The sequence below is a fragment of the Electrona antarctica genome, assembly GCF_951216825.1.
Source record: "Electrona antarctica genome assembly, chromosome: 2".
Taxonomy (NCBI): Eukaryota; Metazoa; Chordata; class Actinopteri; order Myctophiformes; family Myctophidae; genus Electrona; species Electrona antarctica.
The window spans coordinates 54,615,941-54,636,371 of NC_136807.1; the positions used below are offsets into that span (position 1 = coordinate 54,615,941).

At 45.5% G+C, this 20,431-nt stretch overlaps 2 protein-coding genes across 2 annotated transcripts in view; both read left to right on the forward strand.

The window, feature by feature from the left end:
• LOC306917213 (sodium/potassium-transporting ATPase subunit beta-1-interacting protein 3-like) overlaps positions 1 to 20,431 on the forward strand; it is a 226,559-nt gene that overhangs the window by 94,014 nt on the left and 112,114 nt on the right.
• On the forward strand, positions 17,728 to 18,365 carry LOC306943848 (E3 ubiquitin-protein ligase TRIM21-like; the record flags this gene model as incomplete). Its single annotated transcript, XM_079530367.1, is given in 2 exon segments — positions 17,728 to 18,046; positions 18,049 to 18,365. Coding segments are annotated over 2 exon segments (636 nt in total).

Here is a 20,431-nt window from a genome sequence, read left to right on the forward strand (position 1 = left end):
ATTATTTAACCCATGTTCTAGTGTATATAGACCATGGGTCTTCATGTCCTAGTATATATAGACCATGAGTCTTCAACATGTTCTATATATATAGACGATGGGTCTTCAACATGTTCTAGTATATATAGACCATGGGTCTTCAACATGTTCTAGTATATAGCGTCGCAGTCCCGCCCCCCTTCATGACGACGCCAGGCCCAGGAAATGATACCCAATGCATTTTTCCCATAGACATTTCAAAAAGTATTTATTTAAAGACGGTTACGCCGCAGACAAAGCCAACTGGAGTCGTGACAACTCATGACAACAAACACAATATTTTGGACCAAACAAATAATTACAAAGAAGAAAAACAACAAAAGAAGTGTTGTAACCTGCCGTTTTTTTCTTCTTTCTAATTATTTGTTCGGCCTGAAAAATTGTGTTTGTTGTCATGATTTGTCACGACAAGAGTTGGCTTTGTCCGAGGCGTAAACGTCTTTAAATAAATACTTTTTGAAATGTCTATGAGGAAAATTAACTGAGAATCATTTCCTGGGCCCTGGTAGGGGGCGGGACTGCGACGCTCTATAGACCATGGGTCATCATGTTCTATATATATAGACCATGGGTCTTCATGTTCTAGTATATATAGACCATGGGTCTTCAACATGTTCTAGTATATATAGACCATGGGTCTTCATGTTCTAGTATATATAGACCATGGGTCTTCATGTTCTAGTATATATATAGACCATGGGTCTTCAACATGTTCTAGTATAGACCATGGGTCTTCATGTTCTATATATATATACCATGGGTCTTCAACATGTTCTATATATATAGACCATGGGTCTTCAACATGTTCTATATATATAGACCATGGGTCTTCATGTTCTATATATATAGACCATGGGTCTTCATGTTCTATATATATAGACCATGGGTCTTCAACATGTTCTAAATATATAGACCATGGGTCTTCAACATGTTCTAGTATATATAGACCATGGGTCTTCAACATGTTCTAGTATATATAGACCATGGGTCTTCATGTTCTAGTATATATAGACCATGGGTCTTCATGTTCTATATATATAGACCATGGGTCTTCATGTTCTATATATATAGACCATGGGTCTTCAACATGTTCTAGTATATATAGACCATGGGTCTTCAACATGTTCTATATATAGACCATGGGTCTTCAACATGTTCTATATAGACCATGGGTCTTCAACATGTTCTATAGACCATAAGTCTTCAACATGTTCTATACACCATGGGTCTTCAACATGTTCTATAGACCATGGGTCTTCAACATGTTCTATAGACCATGGGTCTTCAACATGGGGTCCGACAGGATTGTAGTGTTTTGCAGACACAGCGGAGCTAAATGACGACTGATGAGATCCGTTTGGGGAACCGTTAATAAAAAAACAATGGAACCGCAATGTCGGAACCGGGTCTGAAATGGACCCGGTTCCGAATCCCAACCCTATACATGTCTGCTATTAACCAAGGAGGACATGGTTAATGTGCTCTTCTGAAAGACATGGAACACATGCATCTAGGCTGTCAGGCTCTTATTCTGAAAGACATGCCTTGTGGAACACATGCATTTAGGTTGTCAGGCTCACATACTGCATTACAATGCAATTTAAAATTGTTCGCATTCTTTTTCTCATTATTGCATGTCACCTTATAAAATATTATAACATTTGGATAATGTATTAATTAGAGCTGGGACTCAATTAAAAATTTTAATCTAATTAATTATGAGGCTTTGTAATTAATCAATCTTGATTAATCACATTTTAATCGCATATCAATATTCGACCTGGGAACAGTGAGAAACATTTTTTTCAAGTGGATTTTTGTACATCAGTGAATCTATGAATATTGACTACATAAGCTTAAGCAATAAAACATTGTATTCTTTTTTTAATCAAGGTGGTACGCTACTTAACCAATACCAACAGATAAGTGCAGGTAGTCTATATGAATATTAAAATGTGCTTTACATGGGGGGCATGAGAAAACAAATAAAAGCTACTTTATGGGGGGGGGGGGGGGGGGGGGGGGGGGCGAACATGGCAATTGGAAAACATCACTGTTGATTTATCAATACCAACATTTTAGTTAATAGGCCATAACCGTTTTGTCTGGTCGAGTGTGGGTTGGACTTGGACGTGGGTTCAATTCATAGCTTGAGTCGCACTAACATTGGCCCCATATGGAACGTCACTCCGCTATAATGTAGCTCTAAATATCGGAAGGAGAGGTTCCATGTGGGGCTGGACTTGTGTCGACATCCACGCTTGCTGCTTCAGTATGTTTTGCATCAGGACAGCTTCATGCTGTCATTAATGTGGTGAAATCACCGCAGCACAACGTTCGAGCATCCAGGTTGTTGAAGCAGATAGCATAGAAGCTAACGTTAGTGTAGCAGCCATAGAGCTATAAAGGAGGTAGCAGCCCCATATATCGAACCTTCCCCTCCGCTATTGCGCACAGCCGCGCTGTTATCGATAGCTTTTAAATCTAAATGTCCCATTTACGGGGCAAAGGCGATAAGCGGCTTCTTCATTCCTTTGAGAATGGTGGTGTGTTGTTGTCTGTCTGACTTACCGCACGCAATGCATTGGAGGCTGTTTGGTGCGCCGTTTATATCGGTCCGACTGCCTGCCCTGAAACTCGTCCTGTGAGAAACGTTCCGGTGTGCAAACAGGAGTGCGATTAAATGCGTTAATTCTTTTAACGCGTTAATTTTTCTGTAGTTAATTAATCGTAATTAACGCGTTAAAGTCCCGGCCCTAGTATTAATACATATTTTAATTAGATTAGATTAGATTAGATGTCTTTATTATCCACAAGGGAAAATTGTTTTGCTCAGGTCAATGCATACATTCAGGACAATACATACAGGACAATACAATAAAACACCCAGCAAAGTACAGTACTAGTAACATTTTTAAAGCTATTTAAAAGAAGGCAAAGTCTCTCTCCACACCATGAAACACTCATAATGTGTGTGCACGCGCGCACGCATGTCCATTATCAGCGCTCAGTCCAGTTCATCTGCCTTTGTGTGTGTGTGTGTGTGTGTGCATGCGTGCGCCGGGGGCACTGGCAAGCAGGTCCAGTTGAGGTGAATCAGGTATTGGGGGTTTGTGTTTGTTAAGGAGCCTAATGGCAGAGGGGATGAAACTGGCACTGCCCTTTGCCTTCTTGAACCTCGATGCAGTGTATCTCCTGCCCGAGGGCAGGACCTTGAAGCAGGTGCTGAGGTTGTGAGTTTGGTCTCTCGCGATCTTTCCTGCTTTCTTCACTGTCCTCTGGTCGTAGAGATGCTGAAGGGCAGAGCACTGCATCCCACAGAGTTTAGACCCCACGTGGGTTACCCTCCGCAGCTTAGCCTTGTTGGACTCTGAGAGCCCTCCATACCAAGCCAGGAAAGAAAAGGTAAGGAGGCTCTCTATATGGCAGATGTAGAAGATGCGGAGGATGGGGGGGGGCAACATCCATGTATCTCAGCCTCCGTAGGAGGTAGGTCCGCTGCTGGCACTTTGCGAAGATGGCCTGTGTGTTGTCATTAAAGGTCAACCCACTGTCAATAGTGGTCCCGAGATACTTGTAGCTGCCGACCCTCTCCAGCACCTCCCCACCGAGTGTCAGCTGCGGAATAGGGTCGAGGTCGTCCCTCCTCCGGGGGGTTATGAGGAGCTCCTTGGTCTTCTTCACATTCAGCTGAAGGTAGTGCTCCTCGCTCACACCACTGGTGAAGCTTCTTTGCTTCCTCCTCAAAGTGAGCAGGGCTGTTTGAGGTGTCGACCAGAGCAGTATCGTCTGCGAACTTCACGGCCATGCTCGCACTGTCCGATCCCCTCAGGTTGTTGGTATAGAGCGAGAACAGGACTGGGGAAATCACTGTCCCCTGGGGGGCACCGGTAGATGTAATCAAGACTGAAGAGGAGGAGGTGTTGATCCTAACAAACTGCTCCCTCTTGAGGAGGAAGTCCATTATCCAGAGGATCATGTGTGGATCCACCTGGAGCTCTTTCAGCGCAGAGGATGTGGGGCTGCATACAGTTAAAAGCAGAGGAAAAGTCTACAAACAGGATCCTGGCGTATGCCTGTGATGTCTCCAATTGACTGTAGGTGGTGTTTAATACAGTTATCACTGCATCCTCCACTGATCGGTTTGGCCTATAGGCAAACTGCAATGGGTCAAGAGTGGAGCTGACTTGTGTGAGGATGCGTGGTAGCACTAGTCTCTCCAAACACTTAACCAGGACTGATGTGAGGGCCACAGGTCTATAGTCGTTCAGCTCCACAGGACGGTTAGTCTTGGGAATGGGTCTTATTTCTGAACGTTTCCATAGTGTGGGGATGGTATTTTCCTGGAGAGAGCGGTTGAAGAGTTGACAGAGAACACTGGACAGCTCCTCCATACATTCTTTCACCACCCTCCCTTTAATGAGGTCAGGCCCTGGGGACTTGGATGGATTAATGCTCCTCAGGACCTTCCTCACCTCCTGCTCTGTGATGGCGACTGGCTGACTCCGGCTCCTGCAGAAGTTTGTTCCTCAGCCTCTCTGATGCTGCGCTGAAGTCGTGTGTGTCAAACCGACAGTAAAAGGAGTTCAGGTCGGTGACGAATGCTGCCTCCTCTCCTTCCCTCCTTTCCGTGGTGGTCTTAGCTGTGGCTTTCCCTGTGAGGACATTAAGTCCTTGCCAGGCCTGCCTCAGGTTGCCAGTGTGGAACATGGCCTCCACTCGTTCCTTATGGCGCCTTTTTGCCTGGGCCACCTCCTTTTTTTATTGCTGCTTGTGCTGCTCTCCCCTCAACTCTGTTCCCAGCAGCAAAGGCTCTGTTCTTAGCCTCCACTGCCTTCTTCAGTTCAGCTGTGAACCACGGTTTATTGTTGGGGAAGTACTTAACAGTCTTTGTTGGGATTAGCATACTCTCACAGAATTGAATATATGAGGTTATTGCTGTGACAGACTGTTCAAGGGAGTGGTCCTGAGTGAAAACCTGCCAGTCTGTGCAGGCAAAGCAACCCTGCAGGCTCTGTACAGCATCACTGGACCACACCTGCACTGTTTTCTGTTTCACCTTCTCCTGCTTCAGCTTTTGTTTGTATGTGGGCAGCAGCTGAACAGCAAAGTGATCTGAGGTGCCTACTGATGGTTTCTGTATGGATTTATAGGCCCCTGTGACATTACTATAACACAAGTCCAGCTTCCTCTCTTTCCTTGTGTTACATGTAACATGCTGCTCATATGTCGGCAGCACATTATCCAGTCTACAAGAGTTAAAATCCCCCAAGATAATCTTTGGCGCACCAGGGGAGGCCGTTTCTAGCTTCTCAATGCATTGGTAGACTGTTTGAGCAGCCCTGGTTGCATTAGCATATGGTGGAATATAAACGCCTGTTACAATCACTTGTCCATATTCTCTGGGTAGATAAAATGGGCGTAGGGAGATTGACAACAGTTCAAGCTCATCCGTGCATATTTTGTCTTTAACATGCACAGAAGAGCACCAGCGTTCATTTATATAGAAACATACTCCCCCTCCTGATTCCTTCACTGTGCTGTTCAGGTCTCTGTCCGCCCGTATTGGGCCCATAAACCCGTGTAGCTGTAGAACGTCATTGTTTGACTCCTCAGTTAACCAGCTCTCTGTAAAACAAAGAATACAGGCATCCCTGTATTCTTTGAAGTATCGGATGTTAATGTTTAGAGCATCCATCTTGCTGCATAACGACCTGACATTGGCGAGGATGATCGTCGGGAGTGGTAGCCTTGTTTTGCGTCTCTGGAGTTTCCTCCGTATTCCACCCCGCTAGCCTCTCCTCCTCCCCCGCTCGCGGAGCGCGTCCCTCCGTCTACCGCCGCGGTGGCCACCGCGACGGGGCGCGGCAGCGGAGCCGCTGGGCGCGACCCTCCGTCCGCCGCTGCGGAGCGGCTCTCTCCACCCGCGAGACATTTCCTCTCGCCGGTGAAGTTGGTGTTCAAGCCATCCATGCTTTCTGGAGGGGACAACATAGTTTGCTTCTTGTTTAAGTTGTAGAGGACATGTTCCCTCCGTCCCCACCAAGATCAGCATCCATGTTGACAGGAGAGATTATCAGAGGAGCAACGTTTGTACCACCTCTATTATTACATGGACAGAAGAATGGATAGAGTCTCTCAGTGAAGGTGCAGCCAGTAAAAGAGTAGAGATTTACTCTGGTCTCCACATCATAAAAGGAGACCAGACCCTCCTCATAATCCACAAATACTCCCACTTTCTGGAGCTCCTCTCTAACAGGGAGCAGGACAGCAGGGCCAGCAAGAGCCTTGTACTCATTTCCATTCCTCAACCCTATAGTCCAGTAACCATTTTTGGGGCTCAGTGTTTGTACACCTTTCCTGTTGATGGACTCTCTGGCCACTCCTATTGTCCAGTGAGTCTTCCCTCCAACCCGAACCTCATAGTAAAACCTTCCTGAGGAAAATCTTTGTTTTCCTAAGACATTGACATAGTTGGAAAATCTCTCTGTGTTGTTTGGGAGATTCTTCCGTATGTTTCCAAGACTCACTTGTTTTCCATCGTCAAACAGGATGAGCCAGTGGTTTGCTGTATCAGGATCCAGAGTTACATGCACCTCATATTTCTGGATTCTCCTCATCTCAACGTCACACAGCTTCTTCATCTCCTGACTGAGTGTCTTCTCCAGCTGAGACACAGCTGTCCTCACTGTCCCCACATGTGAAGTCTGATGGACATTGACCTTTGTCCAGTCCTTGGTGGGTGGATCAGTGTTGATGGGTGTGAAGTTCTGGAGGAGGTGGTCTTCGGAGTGTGAGAGCTGTATCAGCTCAGAGATTCTCTTCTCTAACTGAGTGACTTCCTGTTGCAGATCTTTGATGAAGCCTTCAGCCTGTTTCTCTGTTGTTTTCTGCTTCTCTTCAGTCACACCAATGAGCTCAGCCTGGCTTCTCTCAATACAGCTGATTAGAGCAGTGAAGACCTGCACACTGTCTGCTATCACTGTGTCTGCATCTTTCCTGCTGAGCTCTACTGAGCGTTTGACCTCCTGAATCTTCACTCGTCTCTCCTGGATCATCTGCTGGATTTCATCCTCTGATTTTGCTTCATATTCTTCTTTCCACTCACGATACCTGAACGGACGAACCATTTCAGTAATAAAACTATTGATGGATACGTTTGGTCTCTTATAGGTTTCTGAACTAGTGGTTCTGGTGTCTTCAATCTGTCTGTCTTTATACAATCCAGGAAAGTTTATGACGTGATTACAGCAGAATATTAAGTTGTAAGGGTTTATCTTTCTATGTGTGATCTAATGGTCTGCCTCTCTCTCTTCTCTATTTGACTAATGCTCCTCACACTCTGTGTAATCAGCTTTTAAATCAAGCTGACTGAAATCTGACCTCATCAAACATGACGTCAGGCTTGCCCAAATATGGAGTTCCTCACCAGGCCTCGCTTCTGTGGCCAACGTGGAAGTAAAAGTGCCTCTCGCCTCCAACGATACCTTTATGGAGTAGGAGGCCCGCCGTCTCAAGCTAACTTGAGCCACTCTAGCTCAAGTGGATGCTGCAAGATGACTATATAGGAAATCTAGACATCCTTCTATAAATCTGTCTACAGCATTCTTGTACAGTCACACTTGAGAATAAATAACTGGTTCAGCGCTGACAGCGAATATGCCCAGCTTTGTGTGTCTGTGTGTACCACGGAATGTGATGATTTGATTGGCTGAGCATGCACGGAATGTGATGATGTACGATGTATGATGATGATACATGATGATAAGAGCGCCCCTCACTTCACACAAGTGTGATTTTTCCTTACCTGTTCAAGCAATCACATAATTAGAGGTGCTCCGATCACGTTTTCGGGGGCCGATCCCGATCATCTTTTTTTATCAATATTATTATTCATGATCGGCTGATACAGATACCAATTTATATTTTTTGTTATGTTTTTTATTTTATTTCATTTATTCTTTTTTTTTTTTATTAAAACAAATCTGGCAACCCTAATTATATAATATGCCTCCGCCGACCCCCATCTGAAAATATGGGTAACCCTTCATTTTAGCAGGGACCTCCCCCCAGAAGCAAAGATTTGAGTTAAAATGTTCACTCTGTAATAATATATATTCAGAGATTTGAGGCACATTTTCACGATTTTTCAAAAATAGCACAACACCAAAAGGGGTTCCCCTTCCCGCCCCAAAATGGGTTAAACAATTTCCATTGATTTCATAGATGGCTTCGTATAGACTTGTTTGACAGCACTATCATCGCCGTTACATGTATCTATTTTTTAAAAATTTTTTCAGACATTGGGCGTGTGTCTGTATCTGTCAATCAATTTCCAGTCAATGGAGCAATTATTTTAGATTTCTTCATGTCCACCTTTGTTGTTATAATGTGGCAAGATAACTACACAACCCAAACCTCCCAAGTGGTCTTACCCTTTAAGTCAGTGGATTTCAACCCTTTTCATATCAATGTCCATTATTTATTCTGCATTTGAGCCACGGACCATCACTTGATGTGGTTTAGCCTCTCAGACTCAAAACTTATGAATACTTTGTTTGCCCACAATTCCATGCTGTATTGACTCCTATTTGTACCATATGAGAGATAACAGGCAGCAAATAACTGTAATTTTTACAATCTCTAATGTAGACTTCTTATAAATTAAGCAACGCAGATGTTTAACAATAATTTAAACTCTTGAGCTCATTTTACGCTCTCAAGAGTTAAAGATCTAATGAGGGTCCATTTGGTTACCAACTCTCCATCATTTACAGTAGTGGGGGGGGGGGGGGGGGGGGGGGGACCACCTGGAACCCCCTCAAGGATCACTTGTTGAAAGCCCACTGCTTTAAGTGGATTAAGTGGATTAATTAAAAACTTTCTCCGTGTTCTATAAACAACTAAAAACAGCAGCGATAAGTGAAAAGCTTTATAGACTAGTGTCAGAAGAGTCAAACGATGACTCAGACCGGGCCGGTCTGCTCTGGCTCTGACCTGCCTTATCTCAACGACTCCCACTAGACAGAAAAGCACTTCTAAGCCCTTTTCCAATCCAATTCTTCGCCTCGCGTTAAGCCATTAGACGCGCTAGGCCTGTGCCTGTTGCCAGCGCAAAGTGATGGTGACATTCCATGCGTGCGTGCTTGCGTGTGTGTGTGTGTGTGTGTGTGTGTGTGTGTGTGTGTGTGTGTGAGAGAGAGAGAGAGCTGGAAAAGTCACTGGGTAAATGTGGTATAGTGAGAAAGGCAGATAATACCTTGAATGTTCGTTCCTGGCATGGGTTAAAAAAATGGGATTATCGGACCGCGGGTGCTTTAAAACCCATTTCCTTCAAGATATGATTTCTACTGTCATTGTATTGATCCAGCTCTCTGTCTGTCTCTGTGTGGAGTTACAGTCTGTGTCTGTGGAGTTACAGTACAGTCTGTCTCTGTGGAGTTACAGTCTGTAATATTATTATTATTATTATTATGTAATATTATTAATAGAGACGGCACCGGATTTCTCCTCCCATTCACTTGCTTTAAGTTGCTCAAAAGCGCATGAGGCGATTTCACTCCTCCTTCTGGGTAGGAACAGAGTGCATTCTGGGATGGATTGGGCCCAAACACATGAACGTGCTGGCCGTTGACTATCATTGCACGCGCAAGTGGCGAGAGTATAGCCGATCTACAAGCTGACAGCACGTCACCACACGTGACGGGCTACGTACACTCAATTACTGAAGTAATCGATGACAAGAGCTGAGGGGTGTTTGTGCGTGCGTGCGTGCGTGCGTGCGTGCGTGCGTGCGTGCGTACGTGTGTGTGTGTGTGTGCGTGCGTCCATGTTCTACTTGTTTATGTTTGACATGGGGTTTTGCTGTGGCTCAAGTCATTCCCACGCACGCACAGCTGGCTGCTGATTGGTGGTTGAGGACCTCCCAGTTTGACTGAGATTGACATGCATGACAATTTAGGAGGTCACCCCCCCCCTCTCTCGCACTCCCCCCCCCCCTCTCTCTCTCTCTCTCTCTTTCTCTCTCTCTCTCTCTCCCCCCCCCCTCTCTCTCTCTCTCTCTCTCCCCCCTCTCTCTCTCTCTCTCTCTCTCTCTCCTCCCCCCTCATGATAACTTGTGTTCCAGACATTACGTTTCCATGTCCGTCCTCCTCTGATAATAAAGTCTACAGTGATTCTCCTTAAAAGCCAGACCAGTGATTACTAGTCAGCATTATGACACTTGTGGTGGTTTCACCGTGACACAACACAACCAGCACTAGATAGGAGCCCTGTGGTGCTTTACAAAGACCTACAGCCACACAACACAACCACCACTAGATAGGAGCCCTGTGGTTTACTTTACAAAGACCTACAGCCACACAACACAACCACCACTAGATAGGAGCCCTGTGGTTTACTTTACAAATACCTACAACCACACAACACAACCAGCACTAGATAGGAGCCCTGTGGTTTACTTTACAAAGACCTACAACCACACAACACAACCAGCACTAGATAGGAGCCCTGTGGTTTACTTTACAAAGACCTACAGCCACACAACACAACCAGCACTAGATAGGAGCCCTGTGGTTTACTTTACAAAGACCTACAGCCACACAACACAACCACCACCAGATAGGAGCCCTGTGGTGCTTCACTTTACAAAGACCTGCACCACACAACACAACCACCACCAGATAGGAGCCCTGTGGTGCTTCACTTTACAAAGACCTACAACCACACAACACAACCAGCACTAGATAGGAGCCCTGTGGTGCTTTACTTTACAAAGACCTACAACCACACAACACAACCAGCACCAGATAGGAGCCCTGTGGTTACCCAGGCACACTGAGGAAGACCGCCTCCCTTCCTCTCATGATGACTCTGTTCCTCTCTCTCTCTCTCTCTCTCTCTCTCTCTCTCTCTCTCTCTCTCTCTCTCTAAATAACCGCTATCTGACTGCGACACTCCCTTCCTCCGTTTATCTGTGTTTTTCTCCCATCACTTTTTCCAACCGTTGGCATTTCTAAACGTTGTTGTTTTTTTTCCCCTCTCCTTTTTTCCTCCCCGAATACGTACAGCACACACAGCAGTGGTGGGAAATGTACGCGCATTATTTATACTTAAGTAAAAGTATCAATACTGCAATGTAGAAATACTCTTAGATCTCCATATATGGAGCTGACCTGTTATGACATTCCAGATGTTGATCTGACCAGATCGAACCCTGTACTCTCAAGACACGCTCCATATAATGGCCAGTACAGAATTAATTCCATATGTTGATCTGACCCCCTTGCACACGGCATCGCCCTTTAGGGCGGTGGTCGCCCTCAGGGCGTCTTACTGGTATAGTAGCAGTACAATAGTTGTGAACGCAGTGAGCACTAACTATGAGACCTAGCAGAACATGTCTGTCTGTCTGTCTGTCTGTCTGTGTGTGTGTGTGTCACGCTGTAACACCACCCGCCCGCCACCAGAGGGCGCAGCTGTATCACACACCACACACACAAAAAAACTTAAAAAGAAAAAACTTAAAAGAAACTTAAACAAAACTTTAAAAAAACACACACACACACACACACGCACACACAAAAAAAGTACGTAATTTATTCTAATTGTTGTTATTGCAATTTACGAGCTGCGTTCGCTTCCCGCGTTCGCGCGTCTTACTTGTAGTATAGTAATAGTAGTAGTAGTAGTAGCAGAAAGTGTAGTAGTAGTAGTAATAGTAGTAGTAGCAGTACCAGGCATATGCCCGGTCGGCTGACCCTCTGGTTGGCCGGTCTGGGCCAAATGTTAAATTAGTTGTCTGTTGGTTGTGTATCATTTATGTTGTATACTGTTAAATGTGGAGGTGTTAAGGGCTTGTATTTCAAGTATTTGTATGGGCCTCGACCCCTGAAAAGTCAGTAGAGTATCTGCGCGCTGGTTGTGGTGGGCCAGTCTGGGCCAAATTCCGCGAAACTGTCGGGGCCGAATTTTTCAGTAGTAGCAGTAGCAGCAGCAGCAGCAGTAGCAGTAGCAGTAGTAGTAGCAGTAGCAGTAGCAGTAGCAGTAGCAGTAGTAGCAGCAGTAGCAGCAGCATTAGCAGTAGCAGTAGCAGCAGCAGTAGCAGCAGCAGCAGCAGTAGCAGTAGCAGCAGCAGCAGCAGCAGTAGTAGCAGCAGCAGCAGCAGCAGCAGCAGCAGCAGCAGCAGTAGTAGTAGCAGTAGTAGCAGCAGCAGCAGTAGCAGCAGCAGCAGCAGCAGCAGCAGTAGCAGCAGTAGTAATAGTAGTAGTAGTAGTACACTGTATTAGAGGCTCATTTAGAGTGTGAACAGTGTGTAAACTTCACAGGATGGTGAGCAAGAGGAATGCAACTTTTACAGGGATTTCGGTTGCCAAGACCAGAGGGATTAGTGTCACTTATACGAAAGCCCTTTTTTCTCTGAATCCACACTGACTCTGTTGTGTTGTTTTTGTGTGTCCCGTGAGGTGAGAATGTGGCAACGCACTCCGGTTCAACCTTAACGAAACAACACGCACGCACGCACGCACGCACGCACGCACGCACGCACACACACACTGAATAAACATACATAAAAACATACATACACTAAACACAGTATTTCATTGTCCTCTTGGTGGCTTCCAAAGCTCTGTAAAACATGAGTGACTGCATGTCTTCCAAAGCTCTGTAAAACATGAGTGACTGCATGGCTTCCAAAGCTCTGTAAAACATGAGTGACTGCATGTCTTCCAAAGCTCTGTAAAACATGAGTGACTGCATGGCTTCCAAAGCTCTGTAAAACCAGAGTGACTGCATGGCTTCCAAAGCTCTGTAAAACATGAGTGACTGCATGGCTTTCAAAGCTCTGTAAAACATGAGTGACTGCATGTCTTCCAAAGCTCTGTAAAACATGAGTGACTGCATGGCTTCCAAAGCTCTGTAAAACATGAGTGACTGCATGTCTTCCAAAGCTCTGTAAAACATGAGTGACTGCATGGCTTCCAAAGCTCTGTAAAACAAGAGTGACTGCATGGCTTCCAAAGCTCTGTAAAACATGAGTGGCTGCATGGCTTCCAAAGCTCTGTAAAACAAGAGTGACTGCATGGCTTCCAAAGCTCTGTAAAACATGAGTGACTGCATGTCTTCCAAAGCTCTGTAAAACATGAGTGACTGCATGGCTTTCAAAGCTCTGTAAAACATGAGTGGCTGCATGGCTTTCAAAGCTCTGTAAAACATGAGTGACTGCATGGCTTCCAAAGCTCTGTAAAACATGAGTGACTGCATGGCTTTCAAAGCTCTGTAAAACATGAGTGACTGCATGGCTTTCAAAGCTCTGTAAAACATGAGTGGCTGCATGGCTTTCAAAGCTCTGTAAAACATGAGTGACTGCATGGCTTTCAAAGCTCTGTAAAACATGAGTGGCTGCATGGCTTTCAAAGCTCTGTAAAACATGAGTGACTGCATGGCTTTCAAAAACTCATGTAAAAACAAACATTACAAAAAATCACTGGCAGCTCATGTGTGACTGTACCTGATTGATTGATTGATTGATTGATTGAAGTATGTATTAACACCTTGCAGAATTACAGTACATTTCAAGCACAACTCAATACAAAACTGTTAACTGTGAGCGGACGACACCATAAGGCATTACACTTGTTTACAAGAGGGTCCACCTTGTTTAATTCATCATAACATTTAGAGACGTACAAATATACACTTCTATATAGCCAAAAACAGGAAATAATCATAGAGGAGGTCAAAAGGGGGGGAGACATATACAGTGAGGGGCAAAAGGGGTAGCCTGGCTAATAAGCCAGACTCAAATCACACTGTTGTGTGGTATTTGAGTCTGGAGATGCTGTGTATGGATCTTGTTTCCCGGGTGGCGGGTTCAAACATTTTCTCTTTGATGCAATAATTGGTCAGAGCTACTGTCAGTCAAAGGTCTCAAGCATTGAACGTCACTGTACCAAAGCCCACCCATATTGCATACCGTGTCCCGATTGGCCACACCAGTTCTCTGGTGTAGGAAATGGGCGTACAATTGAGCCTCTCCAGACCGTAATCCGCCGGCAGGCAATTTTTCCAGCATGTCAAAGTGGGCAGGGGTGAGGTGGGTTCGGGGGGTGAGGCTAAGTAGTAGCCTGAACAGTTTGTTTTGGGAAGTCTGGAGCCTTGCTATGTGGGGGTCCTTGGCCATGGTTACCCAATATTCCTGTGAAGGCCATTGTGGAGCCGTGTGGAACTCCATATTTGGGCAAGACTGACGTCATGTTTGATGAGGTCATATTTCAGTCAGCTTGACTTAAAAGCTGATTACACAGAGTATGAGGAGCATTAGTCAAAGAGAAGAGAGAGAGACGGCCTGTAGATCACCCATAGAAAGATAAACCCTTACAACTTAATTTTCTGCTGTAATCACGTCATAAACTTTCCTGGATCGTAAAAGACGGATATCTCTGGTTGAAGACACCCCAGACCCACCGCTGATACAATAAACACTTTCCAGTTAAGTGTGGACATAGTGAGGACAGCTGTGTCTCAGCTGGAGAAGACACTCAGTCTAGAGATGGAGAAGAATCTGTGTGATGTTGAGATGAGGAGAATCCAGCAATATGAGGTGATTGTAACTCTGGACCCTGATACAGCAAACAACTGGCTCATCCTGTCTGACGATGGAAAACAAGTGTATGATGGAAACATACGGAAGAATCTCCCAAACAACACAGAGAGATTCTCTCCATGTGTCAATGTCTTAGGAAAACAAAGATTTTTCTCAGGAAGGTTTTACTATGAGGTTCAGGTTGGAGGGAAGACTGACTGGACAATAGGAGTGGCCAGAGAGTCCATCAACAGGAAAGGTGAAGACCCACTGTGTCCCAACAATGGTTACTGGACTATATGGTTGAGGAATGGAAATCAGTACAAGGCTAATGCTGACCCTGCTGTCCTCCTCCCTGTAAGAGAGGAGCTCCAGAAAGTGGGAGTGTTCGTGGATTATGAGGAGGGTCTGGTCTCCTTTTATGATGTGGAGACCAGAGTAAATCTCTACTCTTTCACTGGCTGCACCTTCACTGAGAGACTCTACCCATATTTCAGTCCTGAGCCCAATGATGGTGGTACAAACTCTGCTCCTCTGATAATCTCTCCTGTCAACATGGATGCTGATCTTGTGTGAAGTGAGCGGCACTCTTATCATCATACATCACATCCCCTGCTCAGCCAATCAGCTGAGCTCATTCCGTGCTCATACAAACAGACATACACTCAAAGCTGTGCATTGGAGCGGCTAGCACCGCTCAAAAAAGAAGAAATCTTGTCTCCTCCAGGAAAATATGTATTAAATATTATTTGTATAGAGTTGTTCCTTTCAGATGGGGGTCGGTGGCCAATTACATATCATTTGTTGGGGTCCTTGACATGAAATATTGAGCACCACTGATACAGAAGCATGTTTATCAGAAAACTGTCAGGATTTAGAAGACTTTTTTTGTTATTTCGATGTCGGATACATGCAGAACATGTCCATAATCTGCTCCACAGTCCACACAGATGACATTTACCAACTTGCATCTTTCCATTGGCTTTTGTTGTTTCAGTTTCAACTTGCAAAACGTTTTTTTTAACAACAAGCCATGGTCCAGTGTGTTAGCGAGTCTCTCACTAACTCACCAGCAGTTGCTTGAAAACGGCCACTCGGCCAGGTTGCCAGTTAAGCGTTTTCCAAGCAACTGGGTATATGAAAGTGACCATGTTTGCTTTTATAAATTAAAAAATAAAACGGTATTGGCATCGGCCGATCGTGAAAAAGAAATCGGTGATCGGGATCGGTCCCCAAAAAAGCACCTCTACTACAAGCTCATAGTGACACGCTTTGAGCTTGTAGATCTGCTATTTTGGAATAGCTCGAAAAGTACGAAAATAATCGTTGAAGGGGTTAAAATTCAGCTAAAATGTAACATGTTGCTCTCCCACTTTTAACCCATTTAGACCTGAGGACGATTCTACAAATGTCTTCTAAATCCTGACAGTTTTCAGAAAAGACCCATGTTTCTATATCAGTGGTTCTCGAACTATTTCACGTCAAGGACCCCCAGAATTATCTGTATTTGGCCGCCAATCTCAAAATATGTTGTTCCAGGGGCGCCCCCAGAAGCAAAGATTTCAGTTAAAAACGTTCGCTCTGAAAGAATATATTAAAAGACATCGACCACATTTTTACGATTTTTCAAAAATAGCAGACGAGTGCCGCGCTACGAGCTTGTAGGTCTGCTATTTTTCTACAGCTAAAGTATAACCAGAATGGGTTAATGACTGATGACCCCCCCCCCCCCCCCCCATCAGTGACATCACAGAGGACTGTGGCTATGTGGGGGTCCTTGCCCCCCTAGAGTACTGTGGCTATGTGGGGGTCCTTGCCCCCCTAGAGGACTGTGGCTATGTGGGGGTCCTTGCCCCCCTAGAGGACTGTGGCTATGTGGAGGTCCTTGGCCCCCCTAGATGACTGTGGCTATGTGGGGGTCCTTGGCCCCCCTAGATGACTGTGGCTATGTGGGGGTCCTTGCCCCCCTAGAGGACTGTGGCTATGTGGGGGTCCTTGCCCCTCTAGAGGACTGTGGCTATGTGGGGGTCCTTGCCCCTCCTAGAGGACTGTGGCTATGTGGGGGTCCTTGCCCCTCCTAGAGGACTGTGGCTATGTGGGGGTCCTTGCCCCCCTAGAGGACTGTGGCTATGTGGGGGTCCATGCCCCCCTAAAGGACTGTGGCTATGTGGGGGTCCATGCCCCCCTAAAGGACTGTGGCTATGTGGGGGTCCTTGGCCTTTATAGAAGGATGTTTAGATTTCCTATAAAGGAATCTTGCGGCATCCAGGTTGCCATGGTTACCCAATATTCCTGTGAAGGCCATTGTGGAGCCGTGTGGAACTCCATATTTGGGCAAGACTGACGTCATGTTTGATGAGGTCATATTTCAGTCAGCTTGACTTAAAAGCTGATTACACAGAGTGTGAGGAGCATTAGTCAAAGAGAAGAGAGAGAGACAGACCATTAGATCACACATAGAAAGGTAAACCCTTACAACTTAATTTTCTGCTGTAATCACGTCATAAACTTTCCTGGATTGTATAAAGACAGACATCCCTGGTTGAAGACACCCCAGGACCACTAGTTAAGAAACCTATAAGAGACCAAACGTATCCATCAATAGTTTTATTACTGAAATGGTTCGTCCGTTCAGGTATCGTGAGTGGAAAGAAGAATATGAAGCAAAGACAGAGGCTGAAATCCAGCAGATGATCCAGGAGAGACAAGTGAAGATTCAGGAGGTCAAACGCTCAGTAGAACTCAGCAGGAAAGATGCAGACACAGTGGTAGCAGACAGTGTGCAGGTCTTCACCGCTCTGATCAGCTGTATTGAGAGAAGCCAGGCTGAGCTCATTGGTGTGACTGAAGAGAAGCAGAAAAAAACAGAGAAACAGGCTGAAGGCTTCATCAAATATCTGCAACAGGAAGTCACTCAGTTAGAGAAGAGAATCTCTGAGCTGAGGCAGCTCTCACACTCTGAAGACCACCTCCTCCAGAACTTCACATCCATCAACACCACTCTACCCACCAAGGACTGGACAAAGCTCAATGTCCATCAGTCTTCATGTTTGGGGACTTTGAGGACAGCTGTGTCTCAGCTGGGGAAGACAATCAGTCAAGAGATGAAGAAGCTGTGTGATGTTGAGATGAAGAGGGTCCAGAAATATGAGGTGGATGTAACTCTGGACCCTGATACAGCAAACCACTGGCTCATCCTGTCTGACGATGGAAAACAAGTGTATGGAGGAAACATACGGAAGAATCTCCCAAACAACACAGAGAGATTCTCTCCATGTGTCGATGTCTTAGGAAAACAAAGTTTTACCTCAGGAAGGTTTTACTATGAGGTTCAGGTTGGAGGGAAGACTGACTGGACAATAGGAGTGGTCAGAGAGACCATCAACAGGAAAGGTGCAAGTCTGAGTCCCAACAATGGTTACTGGACTGGTTGAGTAATGGAAATGAGTACAAGGCTCTTGCTGACCCTGATGTCCTCCTCCCTGTAAGAGAGGAGCTCCATAAAGTGGGAGTGTTTGTGGATTATGAGGAGGGTCTGGTCTCCTTTTATGATGTCGAGACCAGAGTAAATCTCTACTCTTTCACTGGCTGCACCTTCACTGAGAGACTATATCCATATTTCAGTCCTGAGCCCAATGATGGTGGTACAAACTCTGCTCCTCTGATAATCTCTCCTGTCAACATGGATGCTGATCTTGGTGAGGACGGAGGGGACATGTCCTCTACATCTTTATACAAATAATCACACTTGTGTGAAGTGAGCGGCACTCATCATCATACATCACAATACATGTTAAGCCAATCAGCTGAGCTCATTCCGTGCTCATACAAACAGAGTCAGACATACACTCAAAGCTGTGCATTGGAGCGGCTAGCACCGCTCAAAAAAGAAGAAATCTTGTCTCCTCCAGGAAAATATGTATTAAATATTATTTGTATAGAGTTGTTCCTTTCAGATGGGGGTCGGTGGCCAATTACATATAATTTGTTGGGGTCCTTGACATGAAATATTGAGCACCACTGATACAGAAGCATGTTTTTCAGAAAACTGTCAGGATTTAGAAGACTTTTTTTGTTATTTCGATGTCGGATACATGCAGAAAATGTCCATAATCTGCTCCACAGTCCACACAGATGACATTTACCAACTTGCATCTTTCCATTGGCTTTTGTTGTTTCAGTTTCAACTTGCAAAACGTTTTTTTTTTAACAACAAGCCGTGGTCCACTGTGTTAGCGAGTCTCTCACTAACTCACCAGCAGTTGCTTGAAAACGGCCACTCGGCCAGGTTGCCAGTTAAGCGTTTTCCAAGCAACTGGGTATATGAAAGTGACCATGTTTGCTTTTATAAATTAAAAAATAAAACGGTATTGGCATCGGCCGATCGTGAAAAAGAAATCGGTGATCGGGATTGGTCCCCAAAAAAGCACCTCTACTACAAGCTCATAGTGACACGCTTTGAGCTTGTAGATCTGCTATTTTGGAATAGCTCGAAAAGTACGAAAATAATCGTTGAAGGGGTTAAAATTCAGCTAAAATGTAACATGTTGCTCTCCCACTTTTAACCCATTTAGACCTGAGGACGATTCTACAAATGTCTTCTAAATCCTGACAGTTTTCAGAAAAACCCCATGTTTCTATATCAGTGGTTCTCGAACTATTTCATGTCAAGGACCCCCAGAATTATCTGTATTTGGCCGCCAATCTCAAAATATGTTGTTCCAGGGGCGCCCCCAGAAGCAAAGATTTGAGTTAAAAACGTTCGCTCTGAAAGAATATATTAAAAGACATCGACCACATTTTTACGATTTTTCAAAAATAGCAGACGAGTGCCGCGCTACGAGCTTGTAGGTCTGCTATTTTTCTACAGCTAAAGTATAACCAGAATGGGTTAATGACTGATGACCCCCCCCCCCCCCATCAGTGACATCACAGAGGACTGTGGCTATGTGGGGGTCCTTGCCCCTCCTAGAGGACTGTGGCTATGTGGGGGTCCTTGCCCCCCTAGAGGACTGTGGCTATGTGGGGGTCCTTGCCCCCCTAGAGGACTGTGGCTATGTGGGGGTCCTTGGCCCCCCTAGATGACTGTGGCTATGTGGGGGTCCTTGGCCCCCCTAGATGACTGTGGCTATGTGGGGGTCCTTGCCCCCCTAGAGGACTGTGGCTATGTGGGGGTCCTTGCCCCTCTAGAGGACTGGGGCTATGTGGGGGTCCTTGGCCCCCCTAGAGGACTGTGGCTATGTGGGGGTCCTTGCCCCTCCTAGAGGACTGTGGCTATGTGGGGGTCCTTGCCCCTCCTAGAGGACTGTGGCTATGTGGGGGTCCTTGCCCCCCTAGAGGACTGTGGCTATGTGGGGGTCCATGCCCCCCTAAAGGACTGTGGCTATGTGGGGGTCCATGCCCCCCTAAAGGACTGTGGCTATGTGGGGGTCCTTGGCCTTTATAGAAGGATGTTTAGATTTCCTATAAAGGCATCTTGCGGCATCCAGGTTGCCATGGTTACCCAATATTCCCGTGAAGGCCATTGTGGAGCCGTGTGGAACTCCATATTTGGGCAAGACTGACGTCATGTTTGATGAGGTCATATTTCAGTCAGCTTGACTTAAAAGCTGATTACACAGAGTGTGAGGAGCATTAGTCAAAGAGAAGAGAGAGACACAGACCATTAGATCACACATAGAAAGGTAAACCCTTACAACTTAATTTTCTGCTGTAATCACGTCATAAACTTTCCTGGATTGTATAAAGACAGACATCCCTGGTTGAAGACACCCCAGGACCACTAGTTAAGAAACCTATAAGAGACCA